The 27578-nt window shown below is 44.4% G+C and overlaps 2 protein-coding genes across 4 annotated transcripts; both read right to left on the bottom strand.

The window, feature by feature from the left end:
• Positions 1 to 84: 84 nt before the first annotated feature.
• Positions 85 to 16693, bottom strand: LOC112572422. 2 transcript variants are annotated; one of them, XM_025252095.1, is made up of 6 exons: positions 16349 to 16693; positions 16076 to 16239; positions 5378 to 5586; positions 4932 to 5100; positions 3381 to 3560; positions 85 to 2981 (listed from the first exon to the last, which is right to left on the bottom strand). In XM_025252095.1, exons 5-6 carry the CDS (start codon positions 3447 to 3449, stop codon positions 2457 to 2459), a joined length of 594 nt encoding a protein of 197 aa, XP_025107880.1. In that variant the 5' UTR covers positions 3450 to 3560; positions 4932 to 5100; positions 5378 to 5586; positions 16076 to 16239; positions 16349 to 16693; the 3' UTR covers positions 85 to 2456. The 2 variants fall into 2 exon arrangements, with proteins under 2 accessions (XP_025107880.1, XP_025107879.1); XM_025252094.1 differs by lacking the exon at positions 16076 to 16239.
• Positions 16694 to 18123: 1430 nt separating this feature from the next.
• LOC112572801 (UDP-galactose translocator-like) lies at positions 18124 to 25856 on the bottom strand. 2 transcript variants are annotated; one of them, XM_025252689.1, is made up of 7 exons: positions 25637 to 25856; positions 24789 to 24934; positions 24100 to 24434; positions 20912 to 21034; positions 20402 to 20644; positions 18900 to 19073; positions 18124 to 18552 (listed from the first exon to the last, which is right to left on the bottom strand). In XM_025252689.1, the coding sequence occupies exons 2-7, from the start codon at positions 24871 to 24873 to the stop codon at positions 18421 to 18423; spliced, it is 1092 nt and encodes a 363-aa protein (XP_025108474.1). In that variant the 5' UTR covers positions 24874 to 24934; positions 25637 to 25856; the 3' UTR covers positions 18124 to 18420. The 2 variants fall into 2 exon arrangements, with proteins under 2 accessions (XP_025108474.1, XP_025108473.1); XM_025252688.1 differs by having other exon boundaries at positions 24789 to 24937.
• Positions 25857 to 27578: the final 1722 nt, after the last annotated feature.

Consider the following 27578-nt stretch of genomic DNA (forward strand, 5'->3'; position numbering starts at 1 on the left):
GATGTATGTATTAAACAGCGTGAGTTGTCTTTCGCGAGTTGACTTTGAGAGAAACAAGTTGTAGAACAAATAAAAAGTCAGATGACATGTTATCAGAAGCTTTTTAATAATAAAATTAAACACGAAAAAAGGAGAATAGTTGTTATCAAAAATCCACATTCAAATGAATAGACACAGGAAGTTAAAACCAAGGTGCTGACATTGTTATTTATGTGTAAGATCACATTAAACACACCAAGCCCAGCACTTAAGATTTCCTGCATTGAATTCATAACTCAGGTTGACAATATTTTCAAATATTCCTAGTTATCGCTGCATTACTACAACTCTAACAGAGTGGGTCTAATGACTGTCAATAGGATGTACAAAGACTTGTAAGCAGACTAGTGATGAAATAAATGCTGTAGCTATCAACACACACAGTACTTGATATAAGCACAGTATTTCTAATTCGGACACAAAGAAAAGTAAAACGAAACTCTTCTCGTGATCATCGTATTAATACATAGTATAATATTTGGAATATAATACTTCTGATGAAGTTATACGGAAGAATGAAACTAATTCATTTGGTTATCATTGTGTAGGATCTGAACACAAGAGATGCAATCCAGACACATGGAAGAACAAGAAGATTGATGTTCATTGATGTTCATAAAACATGGCTCATATAACTGTGCAATCCAATAGTCACACTAACAATTTGTCTGGAAGCTTGAGGGTAGGTCCTGACAAGTCCTTGGTACCACCCGATCCCCAAACCGTCTGAGCGGCGGCTCACCCAGTGACGTACAACAGATCAACAAATCACACAGACGTCCACATCGATCACGTGTGAACACATCTGGCATGGATTTCACAGTCTGGCATCACCATTAGTTCTTTAGCTGAGCGAGAAAGCAGATTATAGAGCAGTGTCCAATACAATGCGAGCTAACGGGTGTAGCAACTGTGCTGCTGGCAGTATTGACATCCTAGTTATGTCACAGCTGTGCCACATCCTAGCTATGTCACAGCTGTGGCACATCCTAGCTATGTCACAGCTGTGGCACATCCTAGCTATGTCACAGCTGTGGCAATGAAGCCGTTCTTAATAAGGACAAAGTACCGAAGCGTCGAACCTCCGAAATGTCCCGAAGTACAACTGTTGGGCAAGTGTACTGGCAATGTTTTGTAAAGTCGACTACTGTTATTAGAAGATTCAGATCAGATATTCTCCTGTACGAATGAATTCAGTTTAAAATCGAAAAGAACAGGGTTAAAATAGTGTAAAAGGTATCCTGTCTCATGAAGTTGGTTGTAAATTTTGGGGGGTGAAATGAAAAATTGGTAAAACGCATCAAAACAAATCTTTGAGATAAATAATTGTAGTTGTACCTGAGACACCAACAAATTGTAGCCTTATCAGTAAAGGATAGAGGCGGCAGCAGAACAAAATTATATATAGCAGTGACAACAGCAGGAACAGTCGCAGCATCAGCAGGCTATAGTGTAACACAAGTGACAATGTTGTAGCAGGATTGTAACAGGGTTATAACACGTGTTGTAGCAGGATTGTAACAGGGTTGTAACAGTGTTGTAGAAGCCAGATGAAGCCAGCTCCAAATGCATACAGTAGGTAAACAATTTTGTTTTAAGGTAACATTTTATGTAAATGATTATTGCGGAAATAAAAATTAGTTTTGAACAAATAAACAAGAAAACACGCTTCGAACAACAAAAGTTCACAGGCTTATAAACATTACACAGTATGCAAATACATTACTTGAAAAAAGTTAAAACACAGACATTTTCCAGAATAATCATTCTCGTCTCCTTCTGCCAGTAGTCCATGGTCTAGGGGTAAACAAACCATAAATCCTGATGGCTTTTGCGAAATGTTCTGTACCCGGGTCGGCCAAGGCACGACCGCTGCACCGGGAGTTTCATCTCTGACAGTCAGCATTCGGCGAAACAGTGAAGAGCTCATTGGTCAGTGAGTTACATTCACGCTACAACAGTCCACACCATACACACAGTACGTCACAGCAACGTCTATGTAACACGTCCACACCATACACACAGTACGTCATAGCAACGTCTATGTCACAGTCCACACCGCACACACAGTACGTCACAGCAATGTCTATGTAACAGTCCACACCGCACACGTGTTCGACATACTGCACTGAAAGGTGTAACACACTGGTTTACACGTCACTGGAGGCGTGGTATAACAGTCCAGGATGCAACATTACTGCAGAATGGTGATACAGACTGACGCACACACGTTACATGTGACTTGACACATGGTCCGGACCACATGTGCTGCACGTCACTGACAATCCAGAACGCACACGCATTATATTTCTGTATAGACATGATGTAACAGTCCAGACTCACACATACGACACGTCACCGCAGGCTTGGTGAACACGCCTTACACGTCACTGGAGACAACGCAGAACGCACACGTGTTACATGTCACTGAATGGGGCGTCGTCCACCTCGTCTCTGACTTCAGCATCCACCAGGTCCCGCGTGTCCGAAGTGGGCACCCGCCGGAAGTGATGAAACGCACCAAGCAGCGCCATCTTGAAATCAGGGGCCTGCAGCCAGACCAGAGGCACCAGCCCGGCTTTGGCGAAGAGGACCCACTCGCTGATGGTGGTGAGCGGGATGGCCCAGCGCAGACACTCCGCAAAGGCACAACCGCCGCTGGCCCGCGTGGTGTTGATGACGAAAGCAGGAAATGGCGTCAGACAGGAAGTCAGGGTGCCCAGGGCCAGGAGGGCCAGAGGCAGGCGCGAGGTCTGCTCGGTCTCCGAGTCCAGCTGCAGCTGTGTGCGGGGGATGGCGGTGACCGTCTTCTCGCGGACCACGTTGGTCACCAGCAGACCGACGGTGATCACCGCCGGCACGAAGAAGACGAGGACGTTGACCGCTACTGCACTGTCGCTGGCCACCAGCGCCCGGCACAACCGCCCCGAGCCGATGGCGATCTGCAACAACAAGCGGATATCGAGAGGGATATCTACACGCAGGTACATGTCGTCTGTCACACAAAAGATAAACCTTGACACAGGCAACCCCTGCTTGCCTGTTTGTAAGTCTGAATATCTACACTCTCGTCTGTCTGTAAGTGTGAGTATATTAATGTTCGTATGTCCGCATGCATATCAGTCAAACAGTCATCTCTTGTCTACGTGGCCACCTACATAAACAAACATATATACTGACACTACTTACATGCTTACATGGTTGGTCCAAGGATTTTCAAAGTCTCTCAGAGAGTTAAAGTAAATGACATTTCCAAAAATCGAGTTCACGGGAATGGTTCGCTCCAGTCAACGTCCATCCAGTGCTGGTCCACACAGGAAGCCGTCTGTAGTCGACCATACCTTGAGTTTGTCGCGGCGGCTGCTGTCCAGCACGGCGCAGATGTTCACCAGGTAGAACCACAGCAGCATCAGCGCAGCACCGAACAGACATTCCTCACCCCCGACCAACTCGGATGGTGCAGCAGGATCCCAGCACACGCAGTAAGTTCAGCAGACCACCAGATGTAGGGACAAAAATACCTGCCACGGATAAAACAATAATATTAAAAAAAATACGCCAGTGATTTCTACTCAGCATTAATCACAGGAATCAAACTGCACAAATAAAGGGCTGGGATTGACAGAGTGCTACAGATGGGGCCCATATGGTGATGTACACACAAATATACGTTGTCCTTCCCACAGATTAGTTCGAAGCACAGACTTTTTCAAAACCAAACAGCCGACTTAACAGAAGTGAATTTTCCGACATCTTTAAATCTCGAGAAGACAAATTTTACCCTGTTGACGAGATTGCTTTTTTCTGCAATGATTCGCGTGGTTATCACATCTTGGCGGCACCTCGTGTCAAATCATGTGCAAGAACTTGCTTGGGAAAAAGGGAAAAAAGAAAAAAAAAAAAAGGAAAAAAACCGCAAGTACCCCTTCCCTTCCCTACACACTAGCATACCCTTCCTTCTCGTGTGCACGCTCGATGTGTGCACGTGTGTGTGTGTGCGCGTGCGTTTCTATGCTCCCAGTAGTGTCGTCGTGGTGTTTCATGGGTTAACCCCCGGGACCGTGTAAGAAATCCATTTAGAGAAGAAATGGCACGAATCAATACGCTGCTCCCCTGCAGGCGATGCTCTGTCTCCCGGCACCAGTGGGAGGTCTGAGGGCGATACCCACACTCAGTCCCGGGTACCACGCCTGTCGCCATGTCGGACATAGTCCGTGCTGACCATCACTGTCGGCTTGCATTGGTCTCCCTTATACTGCCAGACCGCCCTTAGGGCCTGCCCCTTGTCTGTGGGCAATGATTGTTACACAGGCTACTTTATACGACTTTCGTGTACGATGATCTTTAAAGTGTCACGTGACTGTACGTTGCCGTTAAATCCTGTTTGTGTACTCTGGCAAAGTGTGTTCTTGGTGGTGCACTCAGACAGAAGGCTGTAAGATTCAAGGCTGTATCTTCCCAGCAAGTCCTAGAATTTCATTCATAATATTATCGCTTTTCAACCCCCCTTTTCATTTTACTTGTACTTTATTTGACTGTTTTGGAAAACACACACACCACACGTGGGCTGAGGAGTCCCGCCAGGTGTCCTGAACAAATAACAAGAGAAATGAACATTCCAAGCAAACACAAATTCCTTACAAACAATTACAGACGCATCTATCTGACAATCACGCTTAAGTAGATAACACTTATATTCACAGAATTAACAACAAGCGAATTTGAAATGCTTTAAAATAAATAATGATAGTTTGGACAGGATTTGAGTGTCTATAGTGCTAAATAACAGCCTAACATTGCCATCTATAAAACATAACGGGTAAAAGAGAGAGAGAGAGAGAGAAAGATGGGGAAGAGAGAAGGGGCGTGAGAGATGCCTGTATTGAGATCACCTGTGGGTATGAGAAAATAAACCAGACGAAGAAGCTGTCGCAGCCGTGTGTCCATTGGCCCCGGATGTAGTAGTCGGCGGTGAGGGGGCAGTAGAAGAGACCCACAGACAGGTCGACGATGGCGATGTGCAGAAGCAGCATGTTCTGTCGGCTGTTCAGGAGCTTGGGACTGCAACCCACAACATGGACATCGTCATTGCTTTCATTTTCCCTACAATCATTAGGCCATTGATGATCTTCATCGCTGTTATTATCCAACCTGTCCAACATCACCACTACGATCCCCTTTCCAACACATCTTGAGTACTACAGAGTGTATTGACTAGTTTAGAGAAACTACTTCAAACAAGTTGTCATTCTCTCTTGATAGAAGCTTCAACTTCATCATGGTTAGTTGGTGTCAGACCATGGTGAGGTCAGCATGGTGAGGAGGTCCAGTCACTCACCTGGTGAGAAGGACAGCGACCAGCAGGCTGTTTGCTGCGGTAATCCAGGCGCTGTATACCACGGCGACTGTGATGCTGACGGAGGGCACACCCCACGGGTGGGAGAAGGAGAGGGTGTAGTTGTTGGCACCTCGTCCGGACAGCGAGAAGTCGTCCTGCATTGGCCCAGTCCACTGAGAGGACTCGGGCAATTCCGCCTCCTCCATTGGCTGAAAAACACTCAAGTTGTTACATAACTCACTCACCAACTATTTGGTTTGATTCGAGAATGACTCAGTGAGCAATGAGACAACATTTAAAATCAACACCTCTTTGCATTTTCTTAGTTCTAAATATTGGTATTTGGATATAATTCTCTTGTTTTCTACAGTAGATTATCAACCAAAAAGTTTCATAAAGGTTGGGATTCCTACTTTAATAAAATATATAAGACTGCGAGATCTTTCAGAAAATTTGCTTAGAATTTCCGCCTTAAGTATTAATGTCCAAATAACCTGTTATTGCTATTAACGGAGAATCTTAGAAATCACAGCATTACAAATATGTTTCTATAAAATATTGATATGGTAGAAGTTTATCAATTTTGCAAGGATGAGAGAGGGTAGTGTGGAGAATGAAACAAGTGTTGGAATGCTGGGTAATTGATACTATTATTTTAATTACGATTGTAATTTCATTATGAACATGTTCAGATGAAAATTTCAGATAGCTGCATTAGGAAGACAAACACGTACAAGGGGAGGTAAATTAAAACAATTTGATATTTGGTGAGAACTGCCAGTTGTTTTAAAATTTAATTTCATTGTCTCAGTTAACACGGCTAGGCAGGTAAATCTGTGCATCCTTAGTGTCTATGTACAGATGTTATTTTATCAGTGCTGGTGATGAGAGATTGACAAAGAAATGTATGTACATAGTGTTATTTTGTTTTACTGATAGAAGTACTCTTAAACGACTGTTACCTTATGTGTATATCTTGTATTCTCCTGTATTGTTAAACATTGTATTTTATATGTATTCAATATGTTTTGTGCATCTGTGCATTATCGAACAAAGAATTATAACAGGATGGAAGCAATACATCATGTCCCTTTACCATAAGGCGGCAGAAGCTTTGCAAAATGCATCAAAGCTCAATGTCCTGATTGCTCGCACATTTAACAGAAATTATGGCAAGCATAACTCAGAAGAGTATAAACGTGTAAATGAGAAAATGGGAGTTTTTGTTACATGTCACAAACCTGCTGTGCATTTAAAAAAATTGTTGAATGAGAAAGGAAAGCGTGGGCGGATGGGCGAGTGTTTTGCGTGGGTGGGTGTGATCATCTCTTGATGGCAACTGTTCTTTGATGTTATGGCTCCACTCGTATAAATGTTGAAGATGAAGAGTGCCAGAGAGAGAGAGAGACAGAGAGAGACAGAGAGACAGACAGAGAGACAGAGAGAGAGAGATTTGTGTTGCCTGATACACGTGTCCGTGACTGTGACTGGAGGAATGAACATCTGACCGTTTTCTCCATGGCTGGATTCTCCTCCTGACCCGACTGATGTACGATTTTACATGTAAAACCTGTTGAGGCGAGTCTGCCTCAGTTTAATTAAAAAAATTGTATGTAAGTTTGGGACGAAAATAGTAGTATATGTCCTTAAATGATTATCAGATTTTAAGCAGGGCATTTTTCTGCCCAGATTTTTGTTTTTCTTTTACTCTGTCTTCGTGTGTTCGACTTGGGCTGGCGCTGATCTGACCTCAAGAGAAACGGCAACAGCGACAGACTGTGGATGGTGTTTCCGACGGCGGAAGCTTCTCAAGAGTCTTCATTGATGTATTACTTCCTTTTGCGAATATTGTAAATATTGTGAATATTGTAAAGCTGTGGTCTATATAGTAAAGCCTAATGTTACATTAAGTGAGTTTTATTGCGGACGCATGCTGCAGGTTTGGAGTCGATTGTGAAATCGTTAGTTAGCAAATTAGTGTAAGTGCGGTGACTACAACCTTTTTTACACTAAACCAACATTTCTAGAACATTTCTACTTTTCCTCTCTGGAAGAGCTCGGCTGTATGGCTAAGCGATGTTTCAAAATTGACCGACGGACCTTAATAATTAAATAACTACAATCTGTCTCATGAACCTACACCTCATACAAATATCGGGCGACAGTGTTAACGGTGCTTCATGCCAGTGGTGTAGGAAGATGCTCAGTTTTTTTGGTGGGTTGGGAAGAAGTTAGTGCTAACAGTGAGCGAAGTTCACATTCTTGCCTCCTCAGTGTCCTTTTATTAGGGTGCGGTTGCCTATCCCCCTACCCCCGGTTGCTACGCCCCTGCTGTCTTGGCGCTGGATGCTGTGATCCCCTTACCCTGTGACCCCGTCTTGTCCAATTTCGACCAGTAGTCTCATCCTCAACAGCCAGCTCCCCCGCTTACCATCCTCACGAATGCAAGGAGAGAGGCTCTACTGTATCTCTGGACGACATCTTCGGTGGGGAGAGTCTGCCGAGAACTTCAAGTTGAACTTTGACTTTTGCCCGACAGTGGCACTTGCCAACGATAAACTAAAAGTATTTTGCTGATTTGATCTTTCCACATCTACTCTTTCCTCGGCGGTCTTGCTCCACTGAAAACCCTTACCTTTAAAGAAATGTGTTTGGCCGCTTACTGGTCCCTTGCTTTGCTCTGAGGCAACAGTTAAATAAGTTTTTTTTCTACTAGCTTTTATGAAATAAGAGATTTTCATGTTAAGTATTAGGAAAACTACGTTTCAGACCACGTGGCTTACATATAAGTGTTGCTCACCACAGGTTGACTCCGTGTTCATCGCCATGAACATTGTCTGAACAAAGAAGTAACATAACAAAGAGTGAAGGGAGCTACCTCTACCCGTCAGTCCATCGTGAGCTGGCAACTCTTCTCTCTATCCTTGAGATAACGTGAAAGAACATTTTTGCAGGCGGTCTGTGAGAGCCACCACATCAAGTGAAATCAGAGCAGGCTTGGAAAATCGAACCCAGATGGAACCAACAGTCGGCAGCTGAGATCAGTGTCCGAAAGGCAGGTCAGGGCTCAAGAAGTCGTTAGAAAATCGTCAAATACAACCACACGAGTAACCACAGCTGCAGGCTCATCAACATCGATACTTAGAGACATATGAACAGAACAAACACCATGAAACGATCTGACACAAATACAGTCTACAAGCAAGTCAGCACAAATACAACGACATCCATAAGAACAGCACACAACTGTATCCAGATATACGAGACAACCACATACATATGAACTACATAACTACAACCTGTGAACAATACAACTACATCAGGGCAGCACAGCTACGTCGGCATGAAGGAAAAATCACACAAAGACAGTGTGGACGGAGAAGATGCGCGAGTGAGAGAAGAAGGGAAACAAGGAATAAATTCAAAAGGAAAACGAAGGACGTGTGGTTGAAGCAAAAACTCGGAGTGAAATCAATAAACGTGCAGCTTCCATTTGTATGCAGAGCATGGCTGCAGCCGGTCAGCGCCATCACGTGGTCTGGCGCTCAACGCCCGGCATCTCCACTCATCACCGACATGCCCAGGGTCTGGGCCACCACAGCCCCTCCCGAGCCTCTAGTGGTCTCAGTGCTGGTACACAGTACCACACACACTAGCATACACACTACCACACACACTAGCACACACACTACCACACACACACACTACCACACACGCTACCATACATAATCTTCCCTCTAGTGTGCTGGCGTTTCATCATACCTGTAATTGCCCTTGCGGATTAATAAAGTTGTATTGTATTGTATTGTATTGTATTGTATTGTATTGTATTGTATTGTATTGTATACACACTCCCACAACCTGCTGCTCACACTCTCCACCAATGTATACACACCATGTCAACGCTTACGAGTGTGACCAACACTTTATCACACACTAGACCTATGCTTTCACACACTACACCTCTGCTTTCACACACTAGACCTATGCTTCACACACCACCAACACTTGCACAAGCTGTCAGTGCGCACATGCTATCAGTGCATTCCACATTCCACCAAAGCTTGCATGCTGCATACTTGAATATTTATTGACTAGCAGCACGTGTCGACGGAGACATCTTTAGAAATATTCTTTGGTCAAGGCGAGACATCTTCTCGGGTTTTCTTAGAACAACTGAAGTTGTCATTGGCAGGACGCCGTCCCGCTCTCACCCTCTACACCAGCGGTTCTCAACCTGTGGGGCGCGACCCCTTGGGGGGTCGCGACGTACCTACAAGGGGGTCGCGAAGGTGGTCCTTTTTAAAAAGTTTCTTATACCGGTATTAGTGAAATTAGCTTAGATTGTGTAACCGAGTGGTGAGGGCGATCAAACTCCAAATCTCTTCTCCCTATTCAAGTACACTGTCTCGGCATGCAGTGACTTCTCACTTCCAAAACTCAAAACACAATCCCCCTCTCAACAATTAAGCCTCCAATCTCCCTCCTCTCGCCTTTTGCCCTCTCTCTCCACCAATCTCTCATCGCTGACTCCCCTCTCCATCTCCAGTCACACCTCTCTCTTTTTTTAAAAAAAAAACATCTAAAAGGCACGCATTCAGGAAACGTCCATCATTCACACCCTTTCATTCGCACGTGCTCAGTCCTAGTACTCTAGGTCCCTGACAGAAGGCCATGAACAGACAGTGCGAGGTGGGGGCTTAAGAAGGACCGATGGCTGCTGCTAATGGCATATTTATCGGACATATTTGAGAATCTGAACGTTGTGAATACTTCTCTGCAAGGGAAAGACACCACCATATTACAAACAACTGACAAGATGAATGCTTTCGTCCGAAAAATTTCGTTGTGGACGCAAAAGATACGCCAAGAAAATATTTTTGATATGTTTCCGTGCTTGTGTAAGTGCAAGGCTGACAACTTGAATCTTGATCAGGTGAAGAAGGTAATTATTGCCCATCTAAACGGACTGCAAGAAAGGTTTCAGCATTACTTCGCTGAAATTGATGTGATTAAATACGAGTATATTCGTAATCCATTTCTGGCTGATCCTAGCACAAGCGGGTTGTCCACAGAAGAAGAAGAGCAGCTCATCGACCTTTCGAGTGACCAATCCCTGAAAATGGTCTTCCACACAACACCAGTGCCAACATTCTGGATTAGCATCAACGGTGAATATCCTCTCCTTTCTGAGAAAGCAATGAAAGTTCTTCTGCCATTTTCAACTTCGTATATGTGTGAGCAAGGATTTTCAGCATTGGCAGCACTAAAGTCTCAATACAGAAATCGTGTGGACGCAGAGGCTGAGCTGCGAATAGCAGTGGGTACGAACATTGCACACAAGTTCGCTTCTCTATGCAACAGCAAGCAGGCTCAACCTTCTCATTAATCAAAGCGAGTGTCCAATAAAATAATATTTATTAGCACCGCAGAATTTGCTTTAGTAAAATTTCATTAACAGTTATACTTCTTGCAGATACGAACTTTGTTCTTCCGTTGTTGAATTGCATTGATTTCCTCGGCGGTCGAGGTTAGCTAAGGCTCCCCCCCCCCCGCTCTTCCACCGACCTAGCTGGCTAAGGGGGTCGCGGACGTACCGGTGTTCGTCAGGGGGGTCGTCACATGTAAAAGGTTGAGAACCGCTGCTCTACACCTTATGTGGCTTTGTGCATAAAAATTGAATAAAGAAAAGAAAGAGAAAAATAAGTAAGAAAAGAAAACCCGAAGCTATGAAGTTATAGGCAGATGTCACCTGACCGAGATTTTCTACAAATGTAAACTGAAAGGATCGGTTTGGAGCTGAAGTGACAAGGCTTGACAGCAAGGCATTGTCACAAATCTTGAGATGTCCACTTTTATTTTGTTAAGTTTTCTGACGAGGGAATGAAGTCGCTAGTGGAGTCTACAATGGACATCTTTTAAATTGTAGGTTTTATTCTTCAAACTGTACTCTCAATCAGCTTTTCGTTTGCTTTTTAATAAAGCATGTATGCCTGCGTTCAGTGTCCTTGTTTTCAGAAAGTCAACCTCTGGATTTAATCACTGGATTTTAGAGCAAGAATTACAACGAAATAAACCTTTTTTTTTTTTAAATCATCATCATCCGTAAACTCAATGCCAAATAAAATAAAAAGTTAGTCTCTAGTGACTGAGCGCTTGGTAAAATGGATATTGCAAGAAGATGCAGGACAAGGTGTGCTCAGGGGATGTGTTTCATCTGCACCCAGGCGGCAGTAAGATATAAAAAGAAGCCAATAAAAATGAATAACCCTTCATTTGTAGAGAGTGCTGTTCCATAAGGGCTAGAGTTGCGTCCCATCGATCGGAGGGCGCCACACGATAGGAGAACAGCCGTGGAGACATGGAAGGAGAGGGGGTGACAAAGTGCAGGGGGATGACAACACCTCCGGGAGGTACTGAGAATGCAAGGTCCGGAACCCATGAGGCGGCGATAATCTGGACACCAGACCGCGCATGCCCCTCCACACTTCCGTCAACACGTGACGCATGACCACCACCTCCCCACCCCACCCCGGATGTTACGAGAGGAACAGCAATATGGCCTAGCTGACAGCTACAGGGGGGTAGGAGAGGAGCATACTTCCCGATATGTCAGCATTGTGGGTAGTGACAGTGACTGAATGTTAATAGAACACAGCTCCCTGTGCGTCACCATTGTACATCAGTGACAGTAACACTTCCTGCCAATGTAGATGACACCCAACCCGCAGGTCTCCCAGACACCAAGCTGTTGTATCGGACTCAACAACTCATCTCATCTACTCATCTCAACTACTCATCTCATCTACTCATCTCATCTACTCTCAAGCGTACCCGCTGCTACTCGGACAGGTCACCGCATGTTGTTTGTCCAGACATTGTTTTCTCCCCCCACCTCTGTTTTTCAACCCGTGATTTTATTAACAACTCTAAATCTTTTATTTTATAGAGATTGCTGGTGAATACCAATTTACTCAAACTTGATGTTCCGGAAGTTCAGACCCCAATGTGTCAGACATCTTTCCTTTTTATTTGTCTCTTCCAGATTTTTTTCCTCGTCGGTTGTCGATATTTTGTTCTTTTTTCACTGTTTTTTTGTTGTTGTAAAACTTCATGCAAAAGAAGGTTGTAACAGGGCAAACAGGCTTCCATCAGAAAGTTTTTCTCTTTGTACCGTCTCTGGCTGTCGTGTGTCTGTCTTTCTCTGTCGCAATGCTTTTTTTATCTTTGCCATTTCTCCCTCTCTCTCTCTGTGCCATCTTGTATCGTCTCTGCCTTTTTCTCTTTGTGGCTCTCTGTATTGTGAGTGTGTGTCTTTGGCTTCCTATATTGTCTCTGTCTCTCTGTGCCCATTTCTGAATTGTTTTTCTGTGCCTCTGTCTACATTTGTAGTTCTGTGCAACTCTCTGTATTGTTTCTGCCTCTCTGTGCCCCTGTCTCTCTGCATTCTTTCTTAATGTCCCTGTTTTGTTTCTTCCTTCATCCCTCTATGTCTGTCCTTTCTACCTGTAGTAGTAGTAGTAATTTTGCCTGGTTTTACTACTACTACTAATAAAAGACGAGCGCTTATGAGGCCTGTTGCAGGACCAAGTCGCTGGCTGGACATGTCTTCGCGTGATGCTGAAGACCTGCGGATCCAGGTGTCGTGCAGAGCTGTGCGTCAAGGTAAAGGTAAGAGGTCGCCCAAGGCAGCAACAAATCAATCAATAAACGAGTGTCGAAGGTAAGTGAATTACTACATCCTCTCTCCGACATCTCTATATATTTTGTTAAAAGCAGCAGTACAAGACCTGGCGAGAAATGTGTTTTTACAGTCTCATTTCTCCCAGTTTCTTCCACGCCATGCACTGGAGGCCGTTAGTCTTCCTGGTCCAACCATGCAGCAGGACTAGGTCGTCGCAACAATCAAAGCTGACATGGAGATGCAAGTTCGACATATAACCTTTTCTTTTTTAATTTTAATAATTAGTACAACAATTACAATATTTTTAATATGTATCCTTTCGCGATCCAAATTGAAAAGTTTCCCGGATTGCTAAACGTCGGAGACAGAGACGAAGACGACTTGTCTCAAGGTCTCATCTCGTCCAGCGCACGCCCGCACGTAGACATGTTCATGAATTTTATTCGCTGACACGTGATCACCTGCTGCATGACACGTGATCACCTGCTAGCCCGACCTCTGCACACTGGAGAAAAATCACTTCCTGCCTGTGCTGGGTCTGGTCTCCTGCTGGTCCAGACGCCACTGGCCCGAGGCCTGCTGCCTATTCCGGCACTGGCATTAGGCGACCGTCGGCTTGCGTGGACCTCTTGGTGCGAACATCGTCAAGTGTCCCAACGACCAATTAAGAAGAAGAGAGAAGGAGGAGGAGGTGATGATGATGAATATGCGCCTGATTATTTTGACAATTTACAACGACTCGGGCGAAGCGTGTCACGAAATTGTGGTCTTGTAAACACAAAAGACGTTAAACGTCGCCTTCTGCTGACGTCCTTATCTAAATCCCAGGCTCCAAGTTATCCTCACACTCAACCATTGCATCACCCCTACCTCTGCCAGCAACAATAGGCAACATTCTCAGCAGGTGAGACGATTACAAAGCCTGAAGCTATCTTCAGGTAGGAAGTCGAGTCAGCTTATTGCCCTCGCATGCTCGTTATTAAAGCAGCGCTGGATGCCTGTGAGGACAAGAAAGGTGGGATGACTAATCGAGAATCGATGAAACCTCTGCAGAGAAAGTGCGAGAAGAACAAAGAACGGTGAAGGGCGGAGATAAATATGGGTGACCTAACACGCGCATGCGCGTGAGAAGAGGTGCGCGTTTGTGTAAGCGTGCTCGCGCACGTGTGTGTGTGTGTTGGGTGGAAGGAGTTGAGGATGGGGATGTTATGTGACGGATGACTAGTCCAGCCGAAAGTCTGGCATTCTCTGAGACTCAGCATGGCGCGGTATACTCAGGCTGCGCGCGCGTTTGTCACGAACTTTGTCTGGTGTGGGTCGGTGGCTGATCTCCAGAGCTTAACACCTAGGGAGGTGTTTGGGGGCAAGATTTATGATACCCAGCAATCACCAAAACCAAGAGGGAAAACTGAAACCATCAACCCAGACACCACCCGCTCAACACCCCTGCACCACCACCTATCACCATCGTGGACAATGTCAGTTCTTAATAGTATCTTAACAGTATCGTCATAGTATGTCTGTATCTTAACGGCATCTTTTGCAGACTGTATCTACTGTTCGCCTCTGTTTTGTCGGGAAACTCTGGGTTTTAAGGCCACCGTTTGGAGACAATAGCGACAGTTCTCCAACAATCGATGACACAAGCTGTTCTGTGACAGTAAATCTTTGGCTTGCGTCTCGCAACAAGTCCAGCTAACAGAAAAATGGACACTGGTCTCATCGCACCTGCCTCCTCACATACATCACTTCCTGTTGTAAATTGACGAGCGTTTTAAGCACAATACTACCAGGTGGCTATATTTTCTTACGACTTTTTTTGGCACGCATGCGCAGACCGTCTTTAATTATAAAAAAGTACTCGAAGCAAAAGAGTAACTTGTGTTTGCTGCGACTAAAACTGCTTTACTCACTGGGTAAGGCGAGCAGCTTTGACAGTTGTACCTTTGATCTTTTCTTCAGCTATTTAAAAAAATATTTGTTACTTACGTTCTTTTCTAGCTATAAAGAGATGTGCGTGCACGCGCCTGCATGTATGGTTTAACTCGAAACTTCGATGAGTACATAAGAAACGATGTTCAGATTAAGATTATGGTTGGAGGTAGGGTGAGGGCTTAGATGAAGGGTTTTGTCCTGGCCGAATGATTGAGCAGAGAAAACACTCGTTTGCGGTCAAGATTGGATTCTCGGCAGTTGCTTTGGGATGTTCGCGCACGGGTCAGTGCTAAAAGCTTCGAGACGGGGTAGTCCCGTTCTGCATGATGTCACAGTTTCGTTCTGCATGATGTCACAGCCCCGTTCTGTACGATCACAGTCCTGTTCTGCATGATGTCACAGTCCCGTTCGCATGATGTAACGTCACCCCTCATGGACGAGATCCATGTCGCATCACTCAGACACATTTCTCTCCTGTGTAGGCAGTGGCATGTTTGTTGGAGAAATATTACAAAGATGCAGCAACAGCTTACAGTGTAGATGTCGCAAGCATCAACAACATACCTGGCATTCCAGAACTGAGCAGCCCGAGGTTACGAAAGGGGAAGTCGATAACCTAACATCTAGTGTCGATGAGAGGACCACCTTTCACCCCCTGACCTCTAACCTTGTAATCTCAAGAAAAAATAGCAGATTAACTACACAAATTATTTATATTTCCCTGGTGTGTGCGTATGTGTTTATGGAGAGAGTGAAGACAGTTTAAAGACTAAAAAATAGGGAAACAATTTTTTTTTACTGATGCTAACCAGGAAGTTCATTTTATCGGCAGTTTCCAAAGTTGTTGAATGAAAAAAGAGTTTTACTTTAAAGAAACCAAAAAAAAAAAAAAAAGTTTTATAATTAGATGTAGAGCATCCACGTAACATCACGACTTATGTATAATTGAACAGATCCAATGGAGAGTTTCAACTTTCGGTCCCTCTCTTAAGGAAGTCTACCCATCTCTCCAGAAGAATAAATGGACAAAATAAGATTAAGTGTGGTTGAGACTTCATGTTAAATAGCTTTTCACTTACATTATTTAACAGTCTCCGTCTAAGAATTGGGTTTGCTGCTGAGTGTAAAGGGCAGACCTACACCAGCGTCTAGACGGCTGTTCTGTGGATGCAGCATTGCCTACACGTAACATCACTTTATCTTCCTCTCGTCTTTCTCGCCTCCCCCCGAGGGCAAGGCGCTGCTGAGAATAGAAACACACGGAACCCACAAACAAAGGCTGTGTGTTACAGCCACAGTCTGACCACCATCCTGCTCGCAGACTTTCTCTCTATTTTTCTTTTCTTACTTACCGCCATGTTCCTGTCTTCCTCGTCGACCAACGTCTGGCTGTCGTCAGCTCTCCTCTAGGATGCGGTGAGACGAGGAAGGTGGGGAAGGAGGATGCTGGTGCCAGCTGCACGACCGTGCATGGGTTTCACTGCTGGAAGTAGCAGACGACAGCATGCACAACCAGGATGCTGGGGAGAGGCGGCTGCTGTAAGAGCGGGGAGCGTCGCCACTCGCTGACAAACAACTGGCACGAGCGGAGAGCGCGCGGCGAGCGTGCGGCACGGCAGACGGCGCGGCGGATCAATCAGCGTGCGGCACGAGCACTTGTGGAGGGTGTGACTGCGAGTAGTCATCTCACAGCACAAGTAACAGGTTCTTATACTCCCCACCCAACCATACCACCACACCACCACCACCACCACCACCACCACACCACCACCGCCGCTGCCGTAACCCCGGATCACGACGAGGGCGGCAGTCGATAACCGACTGGTACGAATTTTAGTTCATTTCCTTAATGGACACGTCAGCAGATGTCCCTGTGTGCGCAGCCTGGCTGACATTGTGTGTGTGGGGGTTGCTGTGTGAGTACGTGAGTTTGAGTGAGTATGTGTGTGTGAGTACGTATATATTAGTATGTGTGTGAGAGTACGTATAAGTTAATGTGTATGTATGAGTGTGAGAGAGAGTGAATGTGTAAGGGGGTGTATATGAGAGAGTGTGAGAAAGTGTGTTAGAAAGCTTGACTGAGAGAGAGTGTGTGTGTTGTGGGAAGAGAGGTGCATGAATGTTTGTTCGTGTGTCTGTCGACACACTGACGTCACGAATGTACATGGTTATTTCAAGCAAAAAAAGGGAGTTAAAAATTTGTAGAATATTTTCTTATTTGGATCCAAAGCCAATTGTGTGAAAATGTTGCTCTTCTAGAATTTCAGGGACGGAAGATGACGGATGACGGAACAAATTGAGTTCGTGGGTTCTCTCCCTTGTGGCCTTAGGGACTTGGCAATAAAATGAAAGCTGATGTTGTTGTAAAAGGTGTTGCTATGTAAATAATGGTAAACAAAACAGGATCCACCAAAAAATAACAGGAACTCGTGTCACAGCAAGGTATTAACAGAAGTGTCTAAAGTCAACATGTGTTTAATAGTGGAACCCACAGTTTGTCAGTTCTACACAGGCACACCTGCCCACAGACACATTTTCAGCACGGTGTAAACGTGCACGTGCACACCCCTCATTCAACATAGAAATAAAAGTAACATACCGCTCAAGAATCATTCCCCACCACAGACGGTACATTGGTACCAGACATCTGTGCATACTATCAACATCTACATAACTACAGTCCAGTCTTGCAGTTTCAATATTATACTCATAAAATTATAACTCGTTATTGGTCAATCAGTCACAACCGTCTGGGCTTCCACTCTTTGTCAATTAATTTATCCATTCGTTGAAATAATCAACTGGCACCATGACACAAACACATCGTCCTTAAAGTCTGAGCCAAGGGTACCACAGACCACGAGCTGCTGATGCTGAAGAACAAACAATTTGACATTTGGCTGTTCACACATAGAAAACACATCTAGTCCACTATCCCGGTGTTCCTTCATTAGAGACGACACTGTTTTTCTGTGGCATATTGATAACTGATTTTAGCAAAACTATCTAGAGGTCAGACATGGTGATGTGGACATCAGCTGCACTACACAATCAAGTTCAATCCACTTCTAAGCATCCACATCCATTGTGCTGACTACTGACTACTGACTACTGAACTACATTGTGCTGAACATACGTGTAGTGTATACTAGAAGTGTCCCGCTAGCAATATGTTTTATAAGGAAGAAAAAGAATTAGGAAGAAACAGTTTCTCATCTACAGCTCTCACTCCTCGATCTTTCTGTAGACCATCCACTTGTTGAACAGCCGCTCAAACAATATAAACTGATGATGTTTTGTGCAGATGACTGGACAAATCTGTAACCTCAGCGAAGCTGAATGCCGGGAGAAGCACATTGGTGTGAGAATGTCTTTGAAGTCAGAGCACTGGAGCACGCACTGCACGTGCTGCTGGCTGACGTCACTAAGTCTTGTTGCTGTGGTGATCTGGGGGAGACACTGTGATCGTTACACTGGGGGACACAGCGGGGAAGGAACTGTAGAGGTAGACTGCCACTAGCACGAGACCCGTGCCCAGCATGAACTCCTTCGTCATCTGCAACAATGACACACAGACCGGGAGCTGCACGGAAGTAAACAATATCTGAAACACGGTCAAAGGTCACTAGGGTACTACTCGCAGTCTCTATTCTTCTGTATTGCCAGGATCATGCCCTGCCCCTTTCTTTTTCTATACGTTGTTAGCAAAGGTGGAAATGCCCTGTTCTTGTCTGAGTGATGGCGGGGACTCACTTTTACATTTAGAACTATTATTACTAGTAAATGAACATCAAAATAACATGCTCACATCACAGTCACATCCTCACACCACAGTCACATCCTCACTTCACAGTCACATCCTCACACCACAGTCACATCCTCACATCACAGTCACATGCTCACTTCAAAGTTAAAGAAGTAGACGGAGGCGACGCAGGACAGTAGGATGGAGCCGGCTGTGGAGAAGCCTTTGAGGATGTTGTCGGCGTACTTGATGACCGCCGCCACCAGCAGCCCGCCCAGCGACTGCATGGCCACCACCACCCACACCAGGGTGTCGTAGCCGTAGAAGAAACCCTGAAAAGGTACGGGATCATCATAGAGAATGTTAAGGAAAACACATACGTACGTGTGGGTTGTTAGAATGTCGATTGGTTCACATATGTAGGTGAGATATATGTTGATATACAGTGTGTATATATATGTTGATATACAGTGTGTATATATATATGTTGATATACAGTGTATATATATGTTGATATACAGTGTATATATATGTTGATATACAGTGTGTATATATATATGTTGATATACAGTATATATATATATATGTTGATATACAGTGTGTATATATATGTTGATATACAGTGTGTATATATATGTTGATATACAGTGTATCAACACACATTTATGTGTGGAACACATGTCGGTACACACCATGTGTGTGTGTGCTGTCTGAAGAGGCGCATGATGTAGCTACCCTTGTGTTTGTGGATATATATGTTTGCTTATCTGTGTATATTTTTATCACCCATACCAACAGCCACACTCGGAATTTCTGTTTACCGTCCGTTACCGACACAGATGTTGACGTCACTGAGGTGAAGGCCGTTCTGGAACCTGAGCTGGCAAATCAGAGAAAATCCCTTGGGATTTCCACCAGAATCTTTGGCATGCAGCACATGACATCTGTGTTTGCATTCAGTTCCCCACTGAACTTTTCCTCCCTTCATCTTTACTGTGAGTGCACCCGCTGCTATGAGCGGTTACAGCTGACCTCATGTGGTGCAATCAGCTGGTGTGTACACTGCCTAGTGTTGTAGTTCACTACACAGATAGTCACAGAGCAGTTTCCAATTCAAAAGGATAGTCTTCCCATCAGCATGAGTATTATACGGCACGACCCCTCCCGTCACTTTCATACTTAGTACAAGTGTTATTTTTTTAAACATTTTTCATTTCTAAGTTCGTAGACGTTTTCATAATACAGTTAATGTTTAGTTTTCGATACCTTTGCTGGGATAACTGTCCTTTTTATCTTAGTAAATATTTTTAATTAATATTTTAGTGTTTTACTGTATTTTGCCGCTTCTGTCTATAAGTTCTCACATTTCCCCGAGCCGCGGAGATGGTAGTGCTGGGAATTGCTCGGTGATTATCTGTGGTGAAGCACAGCGCTTCTTTGAGAACACATGCATCAGATGACTGCTGCTCCAGGCCCCTGTTAGGATACACGCCAGATGTAGTGCTGAGCCCCTGTTAGCAGACCTGAGGTAGTGCTGAGCCCCTGTAATGCTACCTTCCATCCCCGACACAGGAAGGTCAGCAAAGGGTCAAGGATGCAGCGAGGGGCTTTGACATCTGATCTAAGAAAGTATTTACTATCTTTGGTCTCATTGTCCTACCTGCACCCGAACTTTGCTGCCGTCGTTGATCCACACCGCCAGTGCGCCTAGGATGGTGCCTGACAACCCCAGCTGAATGTTCCGCATCCAGACAGACTGCTTGCCTCCCTTGAGGAGCTTCTCGAAGAAGACGTTGGCGAAGCCGGAGAGACAGCAGCAGACGACGACGGCCGCCAGACCCTTCACGGGGCTCTGGGCACTCGGGGACATCGCAGCGCCTGACTGCACTCCAGCGGACTGCACCTGACAGGTGAGCAGAAGCAGGGATGACGTCACACTCCCAAATAAGCTCACACACGCCCTCACCTTAAAGACCTACCCGAGTGGTGACAGATATCGCGCTCACAAGATTCCTTCCATATTATTAATGCTCCGAACGGGAAATCACAGGGAGAAACACAAACCTTATTTAGACGGTTTATTTAGAAATTAAAGACGATTTCAAAGTCTTTAGCCCCCTCACCTGTCTGTATGTTAAAAGTCTGTGACAGATTGCACCGCTCCACTCACCTGTATGACTGAGACACCGACAAAGAGGAGAAACAGAGCGAGCCATTGAGAGCGACTGAGGCTCTTGCCGAGCATCATCACGGAGAATACAGCTGTCGTCAGGATCTTCAGTTGGTAAGTAACCTAGGAAACGAGGACAAGAGTGAGGCAAGAACATGCAGACTTTCGCCAGAGTAAATCATGCACAGACCTACACTGTCAGTCTGTCTATTATGATAGACAAGTTACTGCTGTCTGTCAGTCTGTTTATTATGATAAACAAGTTAAGCTGTCTGTCAGTCTGTCTATAATGAACTACACAAGACCAGCGCCATCTATCACATTCTGTCTACGCACTACCAACATCGTGTTTGTGTGTTTGTTTTATCCAGACTTGATTACTGTGACTCTAGCGGACACGTCCACTGGTGTATTACAGTATTACAGTACTTGAGCGATCGGCAGGGCATTGCCTTAATTAAACTTAGCAAATCGAAGAAGGATGTTATGATAGCACAGGTGGGCACGATAAATTTTGATCGAAGGTACAACGAGGCGCTGAGAGAACATTAACATCATTATCGATTCCAACGATACGCTAGACTCTCCTGAGTGACTGTATTATTTGAACAGGTGAATAATAATGATGATGATGACGACGACGACGATGATGATGCTTCTGCTGCTGCTGCTGCTGATGATGATATCAACAGCGATAAAGATCATTGCTAGCGCGCGTGCAGGCCAAACATAAACATGATTATAAACACTGTAGTGAAGCAGGAATTTGTGAGACCGGAAGTAGCAACAATGGATGCAGAGAGAACATTGGTTGGATGGCTGTTGTTTTATGTCTTTTGCTACATGTGTGTATAGAGTTCATTATCTCTTTCCCCGACACTTATTTGAAGAGCTTTTCTGGTGAATGTGTTTATAGAAGTTGAGTATAACTGGTTTAAGACTTTGTGCAGTTGTTCTGATAGATGCTCACACCATTGCTGGAGCTACATTCTTCAATCAATCAATCAATCAATCAATCAATCAATCAATCAATCAATCAATCAATCAATCAATCAATCAATCAATCAATCAATCAATCAATCAATCAATCAATCAATCAATCAATCAATCAATCAATCCTCTGTGTATTCACACACACACACACTGCACATCCACATCATGGACAGTGCTGAGCTGCATCACGGGACGGCTCTATTTCAGGAAATTCTTCTTGAACTGTAAATAAGGTCTCTAAGACCAGACCGACACATGTAGCTGATATAATGACTGGAACTAAAATAAGTAGAGAGTTCCACAGCTGAGGTTCGGACTTCGAGAACGGTCGTGAGTCAAGTTGGCTGGAAAATGTTGGCAGACACAAGACAGGGGGTCTCCGACACACAAACGAACATCTAGCTCAGGGTTAGGAGTACTCGACAAGTCAGACAGCTATGCCTGTGATGTCATCAACAGGTGTAGCTCAAGTAGGTATAAGAAATAAAGAAGACGAAGAATAGTAATCAGTGTGTGGGCACGAGGATATTGATTTAAAAAGCAACAAAAACAATATAACATTGCAGGTACAACAAACGACTGAGATAAGATGCATGGAGCGGCACGACAGCAGATGGTCGCGGGATCAAGATAGTGTAAGAATATCATATGTGCTTTCCTTCACGATTTCAATTTCTATTTTTTCCTACAGAAACATTTATACTAGCATATCTCACATTGAGAATAGGGACAGACAACCACCAAGGGCAGCAAGCAGCACCGAGCAGTGAAGCCATGAAGCCTCACCTGTCTGATTCTCTTTGACAGTTGTTTGATGTTACATATTGCACTATTCACTTTGCAGACAATATCAAAGTTTAGGTAATCCTTTGTTCCGTGATGAGAGCCGATGGACTGCTTTGATAATGAAATGTCATCGCAGTAACTTCTTTACTTCCTTTAACGATAAGTGAAAGAAAACAAGATCCTCTTGTCCCGCAGGCCTGACGAGCGGAAGGGACAGAGACGATGGTGTAAAAGGGGTCTGGCCGGGGTCAGTGTATTGTTTTGTTATTGTTTACAAATTTGTAGGACAAATACCAAAGCACTAAACATAGATAAGTCAAGTTTCAAGCCTGCAGCCTATTATTCTCATATCTGATGAAGTGCTTCCACCTTGCGGTGATTTCGCACTGTGGGGGGAGAGGATGGGGTAGGAAATCGGAGTAACGGGAGAAAACCACCGACGCCCAGCCCTGTGGAGAAGTGTCACATGCAGACAGTGTCCCGAGGTGACACCTGAGCCGCTCACTGCAGTGGTGACAAACGAGTGCTTTAACCACTACACTACAGGGCGCCCTATGTACACCTGGAGCAGAGACAGTGGCCATGGTGGTCATGGAGATAAAGGAAGCACTACAATCCTATCCAATCACAGCCTCTCTATTCAGGCTGAATCAGGCAGAAAAAGTTGAGATTTTTGAAACAGTACGTGGAGGACAATTCTGGACTCTCTTTTTGTCAAGTGTGTCCTTTTCTTGATCGTGTTTCAAGAGAAGTTGAGTGCAAACGTGTCAGAGCTCAGTGCAGGATACTGTTTCTCCAAATCTGGATGGATACCCTCCTTCCGTTCTCGAGATACCCGCCGACAAATATCACAAGCAGAGAAAGCAGTCCACAACACATACGTCACGATTGTACTTGGACTCGTTTCTGCTGTGTGAGAGAACTAGAACATTCATTAATCAGGTCTCGCTGTGTACAAACATTACATCACGATTTCAGCTTCTTTCTTTGCATGATCATTGGTAGGCGGGTATTTCAAGAGCAGTACGGGTGTGGTCACCCAGATTTGGGGAAATCGTATCTTTCATTAAACCTTACATTATTATCATTAGAAAATAAATAAAATGAAGTTGCTCCCCAACAGATTTTTAAGAACTGAAATGGAAACAGTCAATAAAAAAAAATCGTCATTTAGAGATATTCACCTTCATGAGGCTGGTGAGATGCACCATGATATCTGATTGACTGTATGTACATGATATACTGCATACATTTTAACAGTTTACTGACAACATGTGTTGCATATATTGATGTGGACTGGATATATTAAAGAACGCTATATTGACGCCAGACTTAAATGAAGTGGACTAGGCATAAAAGAAATAAACTGAAGCATGACAGTTAATTCCACTGTACGGAATGGTCCTCACCTGAAAGGTGGCGGCGTCCAGGTTGGAGACGGCGACGAAGACGAGGTTGTTCTGCACGACGAAGAGAAGAGAGGGCACACACACCTTGAGGAAGTCCCAGGGCTGACAGAGGAGGTTCTCGTAAAGATGAAGAGCCCACAGCCGGGCGCTCCGCTGCTCCACCAGCACGAGCAGGAGGCAGGTCAGCGTCTTGACCAGCTCGGCCAGCAGCACGGCTGTTGACGTCACAAACATGGCGCCCGGACGTGTGCGCACGTAGCGCATGGTGAGGATGAGAAGCGCGTACTGTGGTGTCAGCAGCAACAGGCTGATCATCTTCATCAGCTGCCCAGACCCTGAGGTGGGGACCGAGACATGAATGTTATCTACTTGCTCACGTGTTATTTGGTTTTCTTACCGTTCTACAACCTGGATGTTGGAGTCCAGACAGAGCAGGACTTAATATTATGACACAAGTTTAAAAAGAGTGGAACAATATTTGGACACTAAAAGAAAAAGAAACTGTATTCTGATGCTCACAGCTGGACGCTACGTAAAGACAACAGTGTGGACATTGGCAGACAGAGGACAAGAAGACAGCGCAGGACCGGAAAGACGTGGGGAAGAGACACTAAGAGGCAAAGGACGAGGACAACAGCGGCAGGTCCGGAGAACTAATCACTTACGTTCACACATCACACATCACTTACGTTCGTGACCAGACGCGTTCCGGCGCCTCACTTCCGGTGGGTTCTCCACCTCCAGTCTGTCCATCTTGTTGGCGCTGGCACCCATTGAGCACAACCGCCCTGCTTCACCTTTGACCCGCCTTCGGAGATTTTACGACCTTTGTGACTTGCTGAGGAGAGCAATGCTCATGAGTAGTGTGGTGTTAGTGCCACGGTGGTGTGGTTTTAGTGCCTCAGGCAGATATGATGAATAAGCGAAGAACAAACAAATAAAAGAGAGAGAAAAAAAACCCAACAAAAACCTAGAGAAAAAAAACAGTCTTTAGACAAATGGCAAGTTCAAAACTTAACTATCTCCCCCCCCCTGTGAAATCAATACCTACTTTTAACTATCTATATCCATAAAATATATATCACACTCATCCAAAACTGAAATTTCTCCATTCTTCAAACATTAAAACACAGACTCAGCGAAAATCAACGCAAATACACACTCACCTCAACAGTTTCAATGTTACACTAATTCCTCAATACAAATCTTGTGAGGAGTTGTACTCAGTCCAGTCAGGATTACAACAGAAGTCGGTTCAGGACTCGTTACAAACAAAACGTCCGCCACGGACACTGAGAACAACGAAGAGACTCCACTTGCCCCCCTCCTCCCGTCAAGGAGAACCTCAGTCACACAACAAACATCCCAAACACCCCAACACTCTTTACTTTGTTCCTCTACAAAAACAACACAAGTAGATTCACAAAAGCCGGCGGCCATCTCTGCACTCGTCAAATAGCAATGGGAGTATACTATTTACATTAATTAATTTTCTCGAAGGTATTTTTACATGGGAGTTTGCAGGCAAAGCCCTTACCTCAGCAACAAGAAATATCCCTTCATGCAGCTTCTGTCTTTCATCTGCCCATCATAATCAGCTTCGATAATCCATGTACTGTCCCTCCTATGTCGCTGGCAAGACCAGGTCATCCGGAGTGTCGCGATGCACTCGCTGCACCACTTGATGCCTCTAAGGAGGGCTGCAGGCAGGTGACTTTTCTCTTTGAGTCCAATGAGTTGTGTGACCAGCGATATGTGAAGGAGAGGTGGAGGACTGGAGACAAAGGGAGTGGGGGACAAAGGGTAGGGGGCTCGCCCTTATTGCCTACAACATCTGCTGCGTAGACTGTTGGCTGATATGACTTAACGGCAAATCATTCGACAAGCTGTGTTGAGCTGACAGCCGAGGAGCGCAATACAGACCACAGTACAAATCACACAAGTTTTAATTAGTGTAAAAATTAAGACTGATTACAGTACACTGACTTGATGTCGTCCGTGACCATGCCATGACTACACGTCGGGTACCAGCCTGGGTGTGCTGCTGATACCCGTGATCCCGGTGTGTAGACATCATTCATTCCTTCACTTGAGCAATTTGTGATCATCCACACACAAGACGACTTGTACAAAAGACAAACAATGACACTACATGTACAATTATGACAATAAACGACAGCAGACCTAACATGTACCCGATCTGACTGTAGCAATGACCCCGTCTCAACTGATGTCCCCATCAACATGTTTTTATTTATATCAATTAATAATCACAAATATTACGATATACAGTCTATCTCGTACATCTCATAGCATCTACATCTCGCAGCGGCTATACATGTGTGTCACGTGGCAGATGTGTATATATCCTGTAGCGGTTGTACACGTGTGTATCACGTAGCAGTTGTCGATTACGTCACGCTGATGCACCTTAATTTCTTCAGGGACGGCAACTCTTGCCACTGGGGGAGAGAATTTCTCAAATGCTGCCTGTGAGTAACCGTTGTAATGCATCCTGAGGGTTGTGTCTATGCAGGAAAATGAAAAGGTACAAGAGTGGATAACTTATTTCTGATTTTGACCGTTATCATAACTCTAAAAGATTACTCATACTGCAAAGTTCAAATGTAAAAATACATTTTATTTATATGAAACCTACTTCTTTCTCATTGATGACTATTAGCTACATGGAAAATGGAAAACTGGTCTTTGTATCATCTTTAAGAAATGAGTATAAACTCCATCTGACTGTAAAAGTGAACACTGTGTTTGTTCTTCTTTTACCGAGGATTTGCTTTGCTTTCCTCGTCGAAATCAGCTCATGCAGACGATGCTATATTTAGATATACCACCCTTTCACGTCACTTCCTGCTTTCTTGACAGATCCAGGTGTGATTAAGAGAAAAAAAATATTTCTCATGCCTCTTTGTCATAGATACCCCCGGAATATGTGTTCTATAATAATTTATGCTCTATTTCCAGCGATTTCCGCTGAGCACTCGGCTTAACCTTTGACATTCCATGACGAATTTCTGCATTTGTTCATGTGAACACGAGCTCAATACGCTGCACATCAAAGACATCAAACGAATCGACAGTCAACTACAGAGAAACACAAATAGATGGAAGGAATAAAATACGATTTACACATTAATACAGATTCAACTGACAAACACATGTTTTCCAAAACCAAATGTGGAATTAATTTTCAAAATGAAGCCATGTTCCTTGATTCATCTTTATTTTCTGTCAAATGCTGTTAGAAAAGACAAAGTTTAACAATACCAATACACAGTGTTTGTGCATAATGACGAACATATCAGACTGATAAGGAGACAGGGAAATGGAGATCCATGAAAATTCTTTTGTCGATTTAGTTATTAAATAAAGTAAGATGTAAGTCGTGTAAACACAGTAAGTTGTCGCGCCTCTACCTATTGCATTATACAGTATGTTATTGCGCTCAAATATATGTTTAT

This window comes from Pomacea canaliculata, linkage group LG9 (assembly GCF_003073045.1).
Source record: "Pomacea canaliculata isolate SZHN2017 linkage group LG9, ASM307304v1, whole genome shotgun sequence".
Lineage (NCBI taxonomy): Eukaryota > Metazoa > Mollusca > Gastropoda > Architaenioglossa > Ampullariidae > Pomacea > Pomacea canaliculata.

Bases quoted from the DNA above. Each gene is read 5' to 3' on its own strand.
- LOC112572422 (XM_025252094.1), bottom strand. From the start codon at position 3,449: ATGCTGCTGTGGTTCTACCTGGTGAACATCTGCGCCGTGCTGGACAGC. The intron at 2,982-3,380 runs GTATGGTCGACT...TTGTTGTTGCAG, and splicing joins GCCGCCGCGACAAACTCAAG to ATCGCCATCGGCTCGGGGCG.
- LOC112572801 (XM_025252689.1), bottom strand. From the start codon at position 24,873: ATGGGTGCCAGCGCCAACAAGATGGACAGACTGGAGGTGGAGAACCCA. The intron at 24,435-24,788 runs GTAAGTGATGTG...TCCCCACCTCAG, and splicing joins GAACGCGTCTGGTCACGAAC to GGTCTGGGCAGCTGATGAAG. The intron at 18,553-18,899 runs GTGAGCATGTGA...TCATTGTTGCAG, and splicing joins TCTACTTCTTTAACTTTGAA to ATGACGAAGGAGTTCATGCT.